Below are 18,521 nucleotides of genomic sequence, written 5' to 3'. Positions count from 1 at the left end.
GACATAAGAGCTGTAATAAACTGTGCTGTCCCTCAGCTGGGCATGCCTGTAAGAGCCAAGATTATTTCCAGACGTCTCAGTACTGCAAGATAAAAAGTTAGCGATAATGGCTTCAGCTACCGCTCTATCTTCTCTTTGTTTGATTAAAAAAATAATACAGAAGGAAAGATTTGATAAGCTTATTTCTCCAGGGAAAAGAAGGCGTCAGAAACATACAATTGATAGAGGAGCCTGCATTCAGCAAGCATCCTGGCTGTGGGAAAAAGGACAGACCACAGGAAGAAAGCATCATGCAAGCAGCAACACTATGCAAAGCAAGGCTTGATATAAAGAGGATTGATGGACAGTCATCTGACCCCAAGCATTCCAAAAAGTGCTGTCATGTAACATTACAAAACAGTTCTGTTTCAGAGGATATGTAGAAGGGAAGGCATTTGTGGTAAACCAGCCTTTTAACAACACACTTTAGATGCACTCCATTTATCACAAACTCATATGACACTCAGAGAATCCCAGAAACACTTGAACATGACCAACCATTATTCAAATCCAATCAGTCATCTATTTCAAAGAAGAAAGCATCAGTTAAATCCTTCTGGTGTTAAACCCAGAATTTAAGTATTTTAAAAAAAAAAAATCATTGTGATATTACATAATACCTAACATCCTATTTAACAGTATATATATTGTTAACATATAAGAGAAGTCAGAGCATATCTTGCTTTAGAAATCATGCTCTGGAAATTTTATTTTTTAGAGTTCGAGGTCTGAGTTTTCCCACAACAGCCATGTCCATTTTGCCCAGGAATATCCAAATCTGATGATTCTAGAGATCTGTCTAGTCCAGTACCCCGTCACTGACAGTGAGTGACAGTAAGTGCCCAGAGAAGTCTCTAAGACAAATGTAAATACACGGATATACTTCCTCAGAATATTTCCCCAGCCTGCAATGATTTGTTCTCCCACTAACTCATAAGGTTGCAATTTGTACCTGCATATTTTATAGTCTTTGATGGATTTCAGCTTGCAAGAATGTGTACAGCAGATTTCAAACCTGTGTATGCTGCATATACCCACAGTGCCCTGTGGGAAGAAGTTTTGTACTCTGTGTGAAGCAGCAGCTCCTTGTGCCTTCCCTATCCATCTGATCCTAATTACTTCCTTATGCTTAAGGTGGAAGAGATCAATTAGCCCTCCACACACTTTTTCCATGCCAGATGCCTTTTGAACTCTTGGGCAAATACTTTTTGATCTGACAACGTGCCATTTTCCATTTTGTAGCTGATCTGCAATCCTGTCCACCAACATCCCAATCTAAAACCACACACTCCCCTCCATCCTGAAAAGAAAACCAAAGCAAATACTCTGGGCTAAAAAAAACCTCTCCTGAGTTAAGACAGAAAAGTGGTGATGCAGCAATTTTATTACTGCTCTGTCTGTCCCAACTGTTTCTTTCACTTTTCTCCATCCACAGGTATTGTAGATTCTCTGGTAGCCTTCTCTCCACTTGCTGCCTGGAAAGAATTTTTTATGCCTGTGTCTTCATTGTTCTCCTTGTGTCAGTATGCTGATACTCAGATTCACCTTCCACATCTACATTCCCTAAATCTCCTTTATTTATGTGCCATCAGCTGCTCTGAGTGCTTCCCAGTGTCTCCCCATCCTTATACAGCAAATACCATGCACACTTCCTTCATCTCACCTGCTTTCCTCCACAGCCAGCCTCCCACAGCCAGTCTGTTCTGCCATCAAATCTTGTGCTTAGTCTCTTCCCTCACTTCACAGGTTTCAAAGTCCTTTTATTCCTTCCCCCATCAGACATTTCAAAGACTCCTGATTCAATGAAAGATGACAAGCTCTGGCCTATTCCCCTAGAAATGCTTTATTTTCTCACTGTAACCATTACCTCTGCTTTCAGCCTGCTGCATCCATCCCCTCTGGGGGCTGCCATGATTTCCTCCCCTTCTCTTTCTCTTTTCTCCTCTCCTCTGCAGTGTCTGTTCTTTGAAGCCTTTTTTTCGAAGAGAACACCTGTTTCAGCACTACTTTGTGTTTGAAAGAGCACTGGGCATGCTGTGGGCACAAACACCCAAGTAGCTGCAGCTCTGACACCGTCACTGCAGCAAGGGTGGCACAGAACAGCCACAGGGACCTGCCCTAGGATGGGCCATGGACAGAGAGCTGAAAAATGCAGAACGCTAAAAGCCTCCAGTGGTCATGAACAGCACCCAAAGCCTTACCTTCTCCCACCACACAGCCTTTCTCTGAGCTACGAGCTGATGCAGCTGCTCTTGGAGAGCCATTAGGTCTCTGGATAATCTGTCCATTTGCCCAGTCAGCTTGTCAGTCCAGGGGCAGCAGGAGGTCACCTCTGGCAGCCTTCTTTTCTCCACATGAGCATCCTGGGACTCACCAGTATTTCTCTCTTCAGCCATATTATCCAACACAGTTTCCTAAAACAAATAACAATAAAAGTTACTTTTCAGCAGGAGCTAAAATGGTTCTCCCCATCCTTCTGGTAATTCATTGCTAGGAATTCACTGCTGCCATCTCAATATACAGTTGCTCCACAAATTCAAGTTATTTTAAGAGAGAACCCCCTCAGCTCACTGTAACATATTTCCAAGTTAACAGAAAACTTATGTTGCTAACCTAGCTTATTTTAGAAAGCACTGCACAGTCAGCTACTCTCCACTGCACTAAAGCATAAAGTAACACTCCTGAGATGGAGGTGATCAGCACTGCAGCAGCTCTAGATATCCCTTCCTTCAAACTCGGAGCTTGGATGCACTTGTAGGGCTTTTTGTAACAAAGCGATGACCAGGGAGGTACATGCTTACACTGTTCAGGAGAGCCCCACCTGCTCTAACTTCAGGATCACAGCCCATGGAAAACTCCACAAATTGAGGAACATCCAGAGATGCCTGCTCCAGACTGGTCAGGAACTGCCAGCTCTGCTTGACCATGACCATCTAGATGGTTTGATAATTAAGCCTGCAACTGCTTTCCAAGGTAGTAACTGCTATTTCAAATACTCAAGAAAAAGAAAAAACAAAACCAAAAGCATTTAAACAAAACATTCACAGCCCATCTATACACTCTGGTGCACAAACTGTGCAGAAACACACATTTTTCAAGCCAGAATAGCACACTGTAACTAAAGGATGTAGGCCTCACTCACAGACTATTAAATATTTATTTCCATACTCTTATCAAGAAGACATTCAAGAGGAGAGGTCATAATCTCTTTTAAGGACATAATTTGTATTCAAAATTATCTTTAGCGATTGAAGAAGCAATTTAGAAACACTGGCAGGAAATTCAGCAGTGGAGCAGCATGGTCTATACAAGAGCAAGGAAAAACCAAGTGCATAATTACTGGCACAGCAGCAACACTGCTGGAGGAGACATCAAAGAGCCAGCCAGAAGTCACCAATGTCACACTGCTGAAGTCAAGCACCATGTCACAAAGTACAAACACAAGTCTCAGTGACAGAAGAGTGCTGACTGTAATGCTGACATACAGGTGAGACACTTCAAGTTAAACACAAATAGGAGGGCAAAGTCCCAGATGAGAGCAGCAACAAACATCAAAAGCTCAAATGAATGGCCTACAAGAACACATAAAGACATCAAAGCTTTCACTTAGCCTAGAAACAGGGGCTGGGAAGGCAGTGACATGCTAACACCCTTCACTTATATAAAAGATTGCTATAAAGAGGATGGGAAATATTTTTTTTCTCCTCTTTCTCTCTTTTCTCAGAAGGTAGGTTAAAAACTCTGGCTTAATTCACAGCAAGAGTTTCTTAGACTCATGCAAGAAAATGCTTCATAAGACATCTAAGAATGGCATAGGACACCCTGCAAAAGCTCCTTTCTAGGCAAGCACTGGTGCTGGGAATTGGCACAAAGCAGCACTGGGGGCAGCAGCTCCTGCTGACCCATGGCCCAGCTCATGAGAACACAAACATGGCAGGGACATGGACAGGATAGCAAACTGCAGGGAAATAAAGCAAAGGGCTTTGGTTTTTGGGGGGTTCTTCTGTTTATGCCTTATTTTGAAACTGATTAAATGACAGAACTGTAAAGTAACATTAACATATAGAAAATGTTCTCAGGCACGTGGTGGAATTTTTGGGCTGTTTTGTGCAGGGCCAGGAGTCGGACTCAATGATCCTTGTGGATCTCTTCCAGCTCAGGATATTCTGTGATTACTGCAGTCATTCCAGTTCCTGCAGTGATGTCATGCTCTGTTGTGTTCCTGCCCACCACCAGCAGGAAGAGCTGGCAGCAGCTATGCAAGAACCACTCCATCCATCAGATCAGCAATGCAAAACACAAGTCTGGTAGAAAGAGAAAACTACTGTCTTTTCAAAGCACATCTCATTCCCATACATCCTACTGAATCCAGGAACAACCACCATCATCAGTGAAACAAAAGAAAAAGGCAAATCCACCATCCAGCACACTGAACAGTTTAAAAAGATGTTGCTAGTCAGATTTCGAGTATTTATTTAGAACTTAACTCAGAAAGCAGGCTAACACTCTTCAGTGTGTCAAAGGAAAATGTTTTGGCAGATACACAGAAATAATTGCAGTTACATTTTATCTATTGGGAGCCAGGCCTGTGCTAATGTTGATGCTTTCCAAAAAAAACCGTAAGATGGTAAACATGTAAAGCAAAAACGATTAGAGAACTAATGGAAACTGGAAGTACCCTTCAAGACAGGTGAGGTAATTTCACACTGCCCTTTGCCTTGCTTTTAGTGTAGAAAAAGGCACATGGGCAATTAGCAGTCAGGTTACTGATTCTCAAAATTCTGTAAGCTCATATAGCTAATGTGGTGTGCTAAAGAATTATTTCAGCAACACTGAATGGGCAAAAGTCATAGAGAGAAGTGAGATGGATGGCATAGTTTACACTCACTTGATAAATCCTAAGATGCACAGAGAAAGGGTTATTGATTTTCTTATGATCATTCAACACAGTTCAAGGGGAAATCAGCAATGTCAACACACTATATGGCTGGGAAAAAATGAAGTTGTTTTCAATATCAGTTGCCTGCAAATTTAGTTGTTCTCAAGACTGCAATAAAGCTTAGAGGTCCTCTTCTGAAAAGCCATTTAATTTTACAAAAACGTGCAACTACTGTGTTTAAAAACTATTAAAAAATATGAAGATCAGACCTTTTCATTTGTGTTAACTGTATGAAATTCTGCCATTCTGCCTTGCAATTCCTCAGTTTAGCTGTGTGAGTCCTACTGAAGAAAACAGGAATGAAAGAGAACTATGAAAACACTCCTTACTTTACCAAGACTTTTTTCTTTTTTTTCACGTGCTGTTGAACAGATGGTTTGCAACATTTAATTTTGTGGGACTTAAGGGCCTTTGGAAATAGTCAGCTATGTTAAAGTCAAGAAAGATGCACCCCTCAAAATCAGTTTAATTTGTTACCATCCACTGCCAGTAAACTGGTTCCAGTTGCTTCCATTCCAGAAAGGCTTCCAGCTGCATGGTCTCAGACTCCAGGAGCTGTAACAGCTACAGGAAAGGAGACAAAGCAAAGGAAATCAGTTAACGTTGGTCACTTGAGAACTACACAAAATTTGTGCTTGGTCTGAGGGCCAAAAAGAGCATGAGTGGTACACAGGACAACATTGGGTGGCTTTACATGAACACTTTAAAAACAGATGGGGGAAACGTGAAATAAAACACTTTTCCCAGTATCGTTGATGACCAGCTTCAAATCTTCTGTGCTTCCTGACTACCAAAACAAGCTGTTTCTCCAAGAGAACTTTTCCCCATCTATTCCTTCACTCTGAAATAGCATGGAAGAACTGCCTCTAAAATGTTATATATTTTATAAACCGTATGATCTTCTGCATGAGGAAATCCCTCCCTTTGCCTGAGAGTACTCAAAGGAGAGATGCTGCATTACAGCTATGAAATTTTATTTTTTTTTCACAAATATATGCATGATACATATGTATGTATGCACATATATGGTGAAGGAGACATTCCAAGACTAAATATTTATATATCAGTGAAAAAAAAAAAAAGCTGTTGTAAAGAATGTTAAGATGAACAAATTTGCTATAAATCATAGCTCATCAGCATTGACAATTTTGGTTCTGACCATACCTTTGAACTGAACAATTTTAACACCAATCTGACACTAAAGGCAACTTCTTAAGATGACCACAAAGAGTGTAGGGCCTTAAGGAGAATTATAAGGACCAGACCAGTACTAGCTAAATCCATTTTATACAGACAACTATCTTCTGCTAGCTTTGTTTGCTTTAGTTACTTAGTACATAACATAATTTAAGTAAGTGCAAAGCATGAGTTGACTTTGCAATTTTATTATGCAGATATTACTTGGAGATAAAGGAACCAAAGAAAGGAAACCACTTTGCAAGAGTAACTGCTGGAAATTATACGCAGTTTGCTCTAAAACACTGCTGGATCCAAAATACAATTATTACACATTTGCTCACACACCAGACACTTGGCATTACACTTAATGACTCTGCTAGTTTCAAGCTCGGCTGGGATATAAAAGGTGGAAGAATGGCTTTCTGTGTCCCTTTTTCTTTTCTCCTTTTTTTTTTTTTTTTTTTCCCCATAGGTACATCTACAGCACAAATGGCTTACATTATGGAATCTGAGGCTTGCAATAAAACCCAGCCAAAAAAAGTTGATTAAATATTCAGGCAACAGCAAAATTACTTGACTTTAAAGTAGATCGTGGTCACGAGCTGTGTGTGATTGCAGTATGAACATGTCTTATCACAGCTAAAGAGGGCTGAAGGTTGGGATGGGGAGTTTTTCATTCTGAGCCTTCAAAAACAGAGTGATTTTAATAGAAACACAGTCACCATCTTTATTCTCACTAGAATGTTAGAAGCGCCATATGCCACTTGCTTTCGGAGCACAACTGAAAGGATATGGCTCTGAAACTTCACCAAACTTCTACAGGATCTGCTGCAGTTAGCTGACCTTAACAACAATCAGAGCTTCCTGAGCAGTCTCCTAATCTCAAACCCTTTGGGATCTTTTGTATTTGGCTGCTTTTGTTGCCTTTTTTTTTTTTTTTTTTTTTTTTTTAACTGCTTCGCTAGTTATAAAAAACCCAAACAGCTTGCGTGAAAGCATTCGTCTGACACCTACTTACAGCATCCTCACCTTTCACTAAGGTATTAACAGCCTCAGAAACAGCAGGCCAGCAACTGTGTGCTGGACTGCTTCAGCCATAAATCAGAAATGGGATGACTCCAGCCATCCCATCTCCTAGGAAGATAGTTTCTAGCAGAGCTGGAATACACCATAGCTGCCTCAAGCCAGCCTGCAATAGCCAACATTTGAGTTTCCACTTTAGGGATTTTAGGCACTGCTCCTGAATGCCAATATCCTCTGTCACTGTTTTTGTTACACACCTTGCAAGGCTTTGGTGTTATTGCAGCATGGAGAATAAAGCAGAATGCAATAAAAAAAATAATGTACTACAAATATCCTTGAGATACCTTAGCAAAAATCATAAAAACAAATAAATGTTCAAGGCTGGGAAGGGACAATGGATTGTATGTCGGTGTGCCTTGAATTTGGTCACAAGGACAGTGTCCACATGCCCCAGGTGTGACATGTTTTCACCAAGATACACCTACGCTTAGGAATGAACATTTCTGTCAGGCAGCTTCCTTCCCCCAGCCTCATCCTTTGCATGAGCTTCTCACAAGCATTTTGTGTTCTTTAACAAACTCTGCCTTTTGTGATTTTGAGGCTACAATGGTGTACATTTTCTTAGGTCACACATCACAGAGCTGGTATTTCAGAAACCAAAGCCTAAATTGTACCTCTGCTTTTCCCCCCAAACACAGCACCACTTCTTGTTCATTTACTGCCAACAAGAGTTCACACACATGTCACGAGCAGTTCCACCTCTGATGTGACATGAAGCTCTCAAAATGTAAAATGAATTCCCAAGCTGTAACCAAAGCTGCCTGCCCATTTTCAGTGAACTAAGGACCCGATGTTACACCACCTCATGAAATTTAAAGACTCAAGTCTGTAGAAGAGCATCAATTTTGTTTCATGCAAAAAAGTGAAGCAGCAAGGCAAAAAAGTGCCTCACATGGTTATCTAAGTGATGCTTAAGGATAATGCCTGAAAATTGTGTTTCCCTCTACACAAAATTAAGACAACCAAATCCATTTCCTTCATTCTTCTGGAGGAAGTTATTGCTCTAAAATATTTACACTGACTGAAAAAGTAACAACAAATTCAAATTGCTAATCTCTGTGGAGAGGCAATTCCATAATGAATGCTGAGAGCAAACGCTTTGCAGGAACAACTTCTTCAAGCCATTGTAAAGAAACCACCCCTGGTGGAAGCAACAGCTTTGCTACAGAGGGTAAATTGTGCCTAGCTGAGCTGCCTCAGAGCAGGCTGCCAGGAAACCCCAGTGTGATGCAGAATGATGCCAGCTCTGTAAAGAGCATGCCTTGCTTCCTCCAACGCTTGGTTGTGACCTCCAAAGCCAAACATCCAGCACCCAGCACAGATCACAGACCTCAGGAAACAGTGGGAGCTTCAGCAGCAGAAGTCCAAGGTGACAAGACGACCTAGGTGGTTTTGGACACTTCCCTGGAGATATTCAAAAGCCATCTGGACACAGCCCTGAGTAATGTGCTCCCTGCTTGAGTGGGGAGGTCAGACCAGGTGGCCACCAGTGGTCCTTTCCAACCCTGCCCAAGCTGCGATGCTCAACAAGAGGCCAAAGTTGAATCTTCCTCAGCATCCACAAGTATTTTGTTTAAACATATTAGCAATTACTTTTTCTGTAGAGATATTAATCTCTTTCATATTATTTACCACCATATTAGAAAAATCATTAGTGCCTGTAGACTGCTACAGAAATCAATATTTAATAAATTTGCAGCATAATGCACCCTTTTCATGGGCTCAGTTCCAGAGAGCTCCCCGCAACAAGTATTTAATCTCTGATGCCCACAGCTCATAATTCAACTACCATAGCACTGGTAAAACTATTTTTAATCAAAAACTGCTCTGCCTAAATGTTCAGAAAATCATTTTATTGTTAGACAGAAAAAAAAAATGGTCTTTCAGCAATAAATTCTGTTTCTTGGCTCGGAGACAAAACACTGCTAATTCATCACTGTTCATATATGTCTGTAGACAGAAAACTTGCACTGGACTCCTGAGCCCTGCAAACCTCACCCAAATGCCAACATCTCTGGAGAATTACTCAAGGCTTGAGACAAGCTTGGCTTAGTAGGAAAGCTTATATGGGGAATTTAGACTACTCAATAATTGTTTAATAGGGAATGACTTTATTCGATGTGCATTTGGGTAATCTGAATTCTAGTTCTGAATATCACACAAGCACACAAGAGAGCTAAGTGGAAAAGGTAATTCCAAAAAATGCAAAGAAAAGGGATAAACATTCATTAAATTTTTACCATTTATGGTACCAGAAGCAAACCATAACTGGGATTAAGGCTTTAGAGACCTAACCAAGCATCAGATGAAACAAAAAGAATTCAACACAGATTGTGCTCTACGAATACAAAACTCCCTTAACTGAAAAAAACCTGCAAACCTTGATGAATGAGAGCCTCTCAGCAGTCAGGTTTTTAGGTTTAAATTTGGTTTAAAATGGCACAGACAACCCAAACTGAACTTTGGCATGGCTAAGTTTTGAAAAGTCCTTCACCTGAGAAAAAAACCTGAGAAAATCTCAGTATCACAGCCATCTCAGGCTGGAATAAACAACACTGTAGGTGGACACACTCAGCGTTCCAAGTTTCAGTTCCACATCGTGATTTTTCCAGGAGCAAAGCTGGTTTAAGACATTGCCACATATCCCTTGAAGGCTAAAACAAAAATAAATAGGCCTGAGAACTAGAATGTCACACTAGAGTAGTGTGAAATACAAGCAGCTGAAGAACACAAACCCACAGAACAATAAGGAGCCTCCAGGCACAAGGCAAATAAAGACCTTCTCTAATTTCTCTGCCTGTGAAATATCACTGAGAGTCAAGACAGAGCAGGAGGAGCACTGCAGCCCAACCATCATGAGGCAGTGGATCTGAAAGGCTCTTGGAGTGGATGAGAATTTCCTACTGTAGTTGTAGGGGAGTTGGTGCTGTAAGGAAAAGCAGGACTTGAATCTGTTGCAGAAGACACAATACGTAAAATTCAAAACACAGCAGTTTTGGGTGCAGGAGTATCATTCCAGATGCCTGGATATGTGCAAAATCTCCAACACCTAAACCAAATTATGTGACTTTTCCACTCACCAATGCCAGTTTTATGCCATCACAGCTCAGACTTCAACTGAGCTATCTCAGTTTTACACTGCTGAGAGCAGAAAATAAAACCACTAGTTAAAAACTTAAATGACAAAGATCATCATTATAAAATGTAATTGCTAGCCGTGGAGGGATTCAAAAAACAGCTGTTTAAAATGCAACTGAAAAAAAAAGGTATTTAAAACAAACAGAATGAGGCATTTGGCAGACAAAAATTGTATTGCAGCTTTCCCATTGATTGGGAGTGAACTGGGATGTATTAATGGCATTCATTTGCAGAGGAAAGGGTCAATGAAGGGACTGCTTGGCATTTTCCCCATGGAAATGTATTAAAACATGGAAAAAATACCAGGAAAAAGAAGCCTAAAGTTTTATACTTCAACAGCCAAGATCAATAGATGTAAGAATGAAAAAGGTACACATTTTCTTCCCCTAAAGGGACCAAAGATTTTGGGTGCCTAACCTGGCATCCCTAAAGAGTCAAATTTTCAGGCAGTACCAAGTACCTTTAGCTCAATTAAAGTACATCCAGCAGATATCAAAAATCACAATTTACTTTAGAGGAATCTCAGCTAGAGGATTTCAAAGAAAAGCATCAAATTGTATCACAGTAGTGCCTGACAGCTGTTATTATTGTACTGCCAACAAAAACCCCCATGCAGCTGATGTCAAAAAAAGACCATTATTCTTCTTTTATTCAGACTGTTTCTGTACACAGAACCAAGCATTACCCATACTCATTTTTTTCCTTTCCTCCCCCTCCCATATACTTGCCCATTTTCCTGCATTTTAACATGCCACAGACAATTAATTTAAAAAATTATTCAATATGTGGATTAGCATAAGATTGTAACTTGATATGAGTACAATTCCTCCCAGCTTTTTGATAAGTCATCATAGACTATTTATGCATGCAGGTATTTTCACACATTTTAAAATGTGTTACTGACTAGAGAAACTACTAATTTAAAGTCTGCTATAGTTCCTCATGTCAATTAATTTCTCTTGCTAGTCTCTTTCACACTCCTTTAAATTAAGCAACAAACTTTAAAAAGAACCACAAATCCAAAATCTCTTGCAAAACATTAGTAACAGCTGATTTTATAACTCTATTTCCTTGGCTATTTAAAAAACCAAAAATACCTGCCAGTAGAGCTGAGTTAACATTATGGGCCAATTGCACACAAAGTTTAATTTTACAAGGTTATAAAACCAGCTCTACCAGTCTCCTCACAATCTGAGCTGCATTCTCACATCCAGAAAAGCAGTACAGTTCAGTTCAGCTTTCCAGCAGCAGTTCAGCTCTGGCCAAAGCTATTGCAATATATGAATTTAACTGTGGTCTGCCTCTTTAATGAGCAGTGAGGCTGGAGAACACAGTGGTCCTGTCCTGCTTGACTTTCTGGGTGGCTTGAGTGTATTTTTGATTCAGATGTGGATGCAGGACAACACAAGGCCCCAGTTAGGGATCACAAGATCATCATAGTTCTGGGGCACTTCAGGATCAGCCTTCATCAACAGCTGTACTTTGGCACAAAAGAAGAGTGAGAAGCCTCTTTTCTGTCGATAACTCATTTCTCCCTGGCATGAAAACAACAGTGTAGACCCCACAAGCAGCTCTGCACTTTCTAGTGGCTATTGTTAGCTCCAAGTTACCATTCAAGAGATGAGTCAGGAGTTTTAAAGCTCCTCACCCAAACCTTTTTTCTCTGATATTTAATTTGTTCCTTCAGGGTCCAATACCCAGATAAGATCCACTAGGCTGCACCAGCAAGACTCTTTCTGACTCCTTCACCAAAAACTCTCAGAAAGTAAGGCACTCTCATTCTGAGATCTCCTCTGACAGAAAGTTAAGAGGCAGGACAGCATGACCAGGGGATTTGGATGTGGATACAAGACACACCTCTCACCACATCAGCCTCAGCTGGTCAGTGGCAATTCCATCTTCAGCTTACAGGCATCAGATATGATGCTGGTCTAACCTTTATTGTAGCACTGGATGGGACCACAGTGCATGCCCGTCCTCCCTGCATTGACCCAAAGCATCACCTGAACCGGACAGCTTGCTCCCCTCACTGGGTTTGCTAGCACTCCCATCAGGAAAAAAAAAAAAAAATCGAATGCCAACTGATGACAAAATAGCTCAGCCTTGTCTCTCTACCTTATTAATTCCATCTGCATTGTCTCAGGTGGAATTATATTATAGTATATCACTGTCACTGTCACTGTCACAGCATTCATATTATGTTAAGTATGGCATAAAACAAGGCAAAGCACAAAAGCAGCAATGAAGCTCAGTATCACTCCATCAGCTCTGCCGCTGGCAGTCACAACCACGTGCTCACATCAGTACAATATGTATATACTGTATTTCAGAGACACCTTTCTTTCTTATGGTGGAGGAGTCTAATATATTGCTGCTATACAGTCCAACAATTTATGGAGTCCATGATAAACCACTGCATCATTTTTCAAGGTCCAAGAACTCTATAAGCTTGGTCAGTAAAATGTACTAAGCAATAACTCATCCCCAAAAAAATGGTGATGGCAACTATAGAACTGCAGCTCTATTAACTCCTTTTATTTTTTTTTCCTTTGTATGGATAAGTTTAGCTGAAAACAATATTAGTGACAAATTACAGCCTGGGGAAATTTTCAGATCAAGGTAATAATGCTATGAGGTAGAATGATTTGCTTTAGTGTTGCTATATAATGCTGCCAGTTCTCTCCAACTGGACACTAACTGCAACCAGAGGCCACCTTGCTTAAAAAAATATCTAAAGAAATATTTTAGCACTAAACCTGTCTGGAGTAATAAAAAAAGAAGAGAGCATCCTTCCCAAGAAGGGGCACTGGGAAAGCAAAACTGGGTAAAAAGTTCAACAACTAAATGATTCATGGCTGATGACAAGCTAGTGCCTATGAAGGAGCTGGTTTCCTGCTGAATAATGTAGCTGGGAAGGAACCTCTGGAGGTCTCTAATCCAATCTCCTGATCAAAGCAAGGTGCTCAGGGCTCTACCCAGCAAGTCCTGAACACCAACATCACAGATGTCACTCCTTTTCCAGGATTTGGTTCCAGGGTTTGATCAATTTATGGTGATTTTTTCCTGTTTTACCCAGCCAGAATTTCTCATGTTCCATCTTGTGCCTGCTGCCTTCCCAGTGCACCTCTGAGAAGGGCTTGGTTCATGCTCCAGCTCTGACCACCCCAGTGGTGTTACTGGATTTGCTCCTGGTCCTTGTGCTGGGTCAGGGACACCAAGCACTCAGGGTGGCAGGGACTTGGCAGAGGAGCAGGATTCCTGGCCTTGCCCTCACAGCATTCCAGCTAATTCCTTTGCTGCCTGGGCACACTGCTGACTCCTGGGCAACCCTCTGCTCACCTGAGTCCCCAGCTATTGTTAAAGGGTACTGGACCACAAGCTGATCCCAGGGGGACACCACTAACAGCCAGATGCCAACTTGAGCTGAGTGGCTCAAACAATTTCCCACTGGTGTCACCACTCCCTTCTGCAACCCACCTGTAACCAATCTGGCCATAAGGTTGTCAGGGTTTCCCTTCACTGATATACAAACACGGGCACATTCTCTGTGCCTACCTGCCTTTCTCAAAGCTTCTTAATGACATGTCTCTGCCTCCTCCTGGGATGGGATACTCCACACTGCTTTGAAAGAGAACCAGCAGCAAGATCTGAGGGGACTGCAGAGGTGGAAAGTGCCTTTCCCAGAGCAGGTGGAACTGAACCAGCTGGGAACAGCAGGCATCAGAGAAGCAGAAACCATCTGATGCCACAGCCAGTTGCAGGGAAGGAGAATTGTTTTGACCATATTCACTTTCTGAGATTTAAAGCAGTTTAGCTCCTGCAGAGACTTCTTTCTTTCTACAGCATGAGGAAGAGTCATTCATACATTTCTAGCCTCTCCAATCTCCCTCGATTAACTCTCCTTTCTCCTGTCAAGATTAAACTTCTACTCTGGCATTGACCTATTTCATGGCTCTGGAAGATGCTTGTCCATCTTCCAGGCAGGATCTGGAAGCCAAGCCCCCCTGCTTCCAGAGGGTGAGTCAAACCTCCAGCAGCAGCAGCACAGGGATGAACAGGGAAGTTAGGAGAGGAATTCCTCACCCAAGACAACTGGCCTCCCCAAGAGGAGACAACACAAAGTTTTCAAAGGCAAGTCATTTATATTAAACTCTTTTTCAGCCTTCCCATCTAAAATCGACTTGAGTCTGCCTTAGAAACTCCCAATATACATTATCTCACATAAATTGACTGCTCTTACTTCCACAGTACATGACAGGCAGAGATTTCCAAGATTTTCCTTTCTTAAGAAAGATCATGAACTTGGCTACAAGCAGACACTGTCTAAAAGCAGCTTTGAAGCCATTTGAACTCTAATTCTTCCTGATTTTACATGGATGACAAGGGTTGAATCTGTTCTGCCTCATTTTTGCAAATGAGTACCTGGATCTACTGTTTCCAAGAGGTTTTAATAACCCCTAGAGCAAACCATGTTCTATGTGAAAAATGTCAGGAAACGAACTGAAAACCATTTGCCTACAGCATTTTGGAAGGAAAATGACATGGCAGCCTACCCTCTCCTTCTGTAAAGTGAATCATTAAAAAAGGCAGGAATAATATTCTTTGTTCCTGCCATGTAGTACAGGGTGGGCAGCACATGCTGTCCCTTACAGCTCCTTTGCTTTCTTAGCACTTACTCTTGCCTTGCAATGAAATGTGATGAAATTGTATCTGAATTGCCTAGAATTCTTTGGGTTTCTGTTTTAAATTGTTTTTTTGGTAGCCACCCTCCTATCCTACAGGAAATACATAACAACCACCAAATCACCCCTTCTGTAAGATAGTACCCACTGCTGCTCCAGGAAGTTTGGGGAGGAGTTGCCATGCACACAGGCAGAAGGAACAAAATCCACCAGAGCTTTTCCCAATCCCAAGAACCTTCAGTGTACTAAGCTTCAAACCAACAGAGCCTTCTCACAGAAAAGCAAAGAGTAATAACTGTTCTGAATTTTAAAGGTGATCAAGGCAGTCCCACTAAGAAGACACAACACTTAAAGGGATTCTGTTGAGCATCTTCACACACATGTAAATGTGGATTTCCAACAGAGCTTATCCTCCCTGGGGGCTCTGAAACTCTACCCATCCCAGCACAGCAATTTCACTGTGCACAGCAGCCACTCTGCTCCTGACATTACACCACCAAAACACCAGAGACAGCTACAGAGAAAGAATAAACCTTTCAACCAACATAACCCAGAGAGGTTTAAAGCAAATTCTTGCTCCACCATTCATCTGAGTGGTGTCAGGGCACTAAGGAGAAAGCAACAGTCCATGAGTCTCTGACAGGGTCAGAAGGTCAGCTCAGAAAAGGGTTGCTTACACTCCTGACCCTGCTCATCATAGAGCAGCATCAAGGGTATATTCCATTTTAGCCTGCAGGTGGCCTTCATATTGAACCCATCCTTGCAACCTCCTTTGAACGACCACCATCACAATTCCAGTAATCTGGATCATTCAGCCCCTTCAAGATTTCTTGTGTGAGCCTCCAGGCCTCCTGCATTTAGGTGCTGGAGCCCCATATATAATGTAATACATCATCAGATCTGCTCTCCTCTGCGATATTAATGCCAGCTCCCATGTTATTTCTCACCAACCTGACTACCATGCATGTAAAATGTCTAAAGTAACTGTGGTTGGAAGAGCAACACAAAACATTAAGTCATTTAACGGGGAAAAAAAGCATTGCCTTTCACTGGCAGTGCTGTTCAGAGCACATGGCAGTAAGTGTGTGTTTTACACCTCTAATGCACAACCCAGCAGGATAAATGCTAAAGTTGGAACTGTAGCATTCAAAGTTTAAAAGTGCCAGAATTCAAGCTGCCTGAACAAAACTAATTTCACCCTCCCATGTGTATAAGGTCTAGAATTATGCAACCAAAATATTTCCCTTCATAATCTGTCTCACCAAGGGCACAGACTGGCTGGTGTTCACTAGCTATTCCTTCTCTTTTCAAATGGCATATTATTCTGTTTGCTCTTCAGAGGGAAGCCATAGCCCTATTTGTCATACATCATTCAAATCCCATTCTAAAGGCAGAATTTTTATCTTGAAGATAAACAAGTTATCTTCCCTAATGACCCATATGAGACAAGATAACAGTATTGCTGCCATGCAGCAAATGGGAAATGAAAACAAGGAGATGTAAGTAAAATGCTTCCATTGCTTTTGGATGCCTTAACTGAGACTTCCAAGACATGATTTTAGAGAAATTTAGAAGTTACTATAAAGCACTTCATGGATACATCTACCCAGCACAGCTGAACAACTTGTAACCCTGTGCACAGCCCATCACAGAAAGTTTAATTTAAGCGATTTACTGAGGGTAACTCAGAAGGCACAGAAGTCTCCAGGACAAAGGACAACTGCCTCAGCTGCTAAGGCTTCCTTCCTCTCCCAATGATTCTCTCACCCTTCTTCACCTTCCTCAACCACCTTCTTCAGCACAGCTGTAATCCACAAACAAGGCACCCTGCCCTCTGAATGACACCATGGTTCCTAATAAACATACCTTACACTCCAAGATTGTGCTCCCCTTCAGATTACTGGTAACTTTGATGTTCTTAGAAAGATACTTTTGAAAACTCCTCCTGCAGCATCAGGAGGTTGTCCACTCAGATCATGGAGCAGGATGACATTTCCTGCAAGAGGGTGACTTCTCAGACTCCCACAAGGACAATGATTGAAGTCTTTAGAGAGATCTTCCCCATTCACAGCTCCCTGTCCTAATTTTCCTCTCCAGTTTTGGTCTTCCTGTTTATATTCAGCCCCTCATGCCCCACTTGGTTTCATTTCACCCGTTTAATCTGAATTCTTTCACATCAGAACTACCTTGCTTCCACAATGCCCTCATTCAGGCTTCTTGTCCATGTGCTTTTCCCAGCTCCTGACTTCACTGGACAAGAGCAAAAAGGTTCTTCAACGTCCATCCCTTCCCAGAGTCCTGCTTCAGCTCCCAACACATTCCCTGTGCTCTTCAATGAATAATATTGGAATGGTTTAGTAAAAGCAAGTTAAAGACAGGAAGAGAGGAAAACACTTCAAATGGACAAAGCATTTGCTATTTTTATTCCAAGTGCCATGGTGAGCATAATCATGCAAATTCAAAAAACTTGTCATAATTGACCTTTTCAAAACATGTATGTCCATGGGCCTAACATACAATTCTTTGGTGAACCTTGAAATTTAATAAAGGTCAGCAGCTCTAAAACTTAATCTCATTTAATCATTGAAGAACTTATTTAACATGCAGTCATCACCAATCACCAAGGAAAAACAAACTTGCTTAAAAACCAGCAAAATCTTTGATGCATTGGACTACAGCAAAACCTGTTGCTTTAAAAAGCTGTGAAAGAAAATTTTTAAAGAATGTTCTTGCTGCAGAACCTATCAGTTTAGTTGTTGCTCTGAAAATTTAACAATGCCAAAATCCAAGGGTTCAGGTCCATCTGAAGCTCTGGAAGCAGATCTGGTCAAAGGGTCAGAAGTCACTACTGATTCAAACTAAGTTAATTCTGGCAGTGTGTAGAGTAAGTCTAAAATCCAATTGTGCTTAGATTATCCAGGGCTTGGCTGTCTCTTCTGAGCTACTGCTCCCAGAACTGTCTCAGATCTTTGTGCTCCTTTGGGGAAAATTGTTCTCCACCTTTACAATCTCATTAGCAATAACACAGTTCTCTGCCCACCTCAAAAACTGGTTCTATCTGTGGAAAGCTCACACAGACCCTGTCACAACTAGTAAAATGAAACTCCATGAAGATATCCGTGACAGCAGGACTGGCCAAGGAGGGGTTTTGGATAGAACAGGCACAAAAAGAAAACCAACACAGGAAACCCCCCCATTTTCACAAACACTCACAAGCCCCTGTACAGCTTCTCTTATTCTATATTAGTTTTTATGCAGGAGCCATTTGAGAAATTTCAAGTATTTTTTTTCTTCCAGGAAAGTAAAACACGATGACAAATCAGCAAAGCTGCCTTAATTAGAACAGGAGCTACAACACAAAATACTGATCCTATTCCAGGACAGAAATGACAGAACTATGGCTTTTACCAAGGGAACGAAACAATAAACATATAAACAGCTGAGGGCCAGACCAAACAGAA

General features: G+C 41.4%; 1 protein-coding gene across 3 annotated transcripts in view; it reads right to left on the bottom strand.

The window, feature by feature from the left end:
• Positions 1-18,521, bottom strand: part of TEDC1 (tubulin epsilon and delta complex 1) — a gene marked incomplete at its 5' end in the record, with an annotated part of 66,484 nt that overhangs the window by 18,407 nt on the left and 29,556 nt on the right. For all 3 annotated transcript variants that reach the window (XM_083867507.1, XM_083867506.1, XM_083867508.1), the window contains 2 exons: positions 2,241-2,453; positions 5,456-5,542. In XM_083867507.1, the coding sequence (XP_083723633.1) occupies positions 2,241-2,453; positions 5,456-5,542 (300 nt within the window). The remainder of the gene's footprint in view (positions 1-2,240; positions 2,454-5,455; positions 5,543-18,521) is intronic.

Source organism: Zosterops lateralis (assembly GCF_965231275.1).
Source record: "Zosterops lateralis genome assembly, chromosome: 9".
In the NCBI taxonomy this organism is placed as follows: Eukaryota; Metazoa; Chordata; class Aves; order Passeriformes; family Zosteropidae; genus Zosterops; species Zosterops lateralis.
The sequence above is the reverse complement of the archived record's forward strand: the minus strand, read 5'-3'. Positions and strand labels throughout refer to the sequence as shown.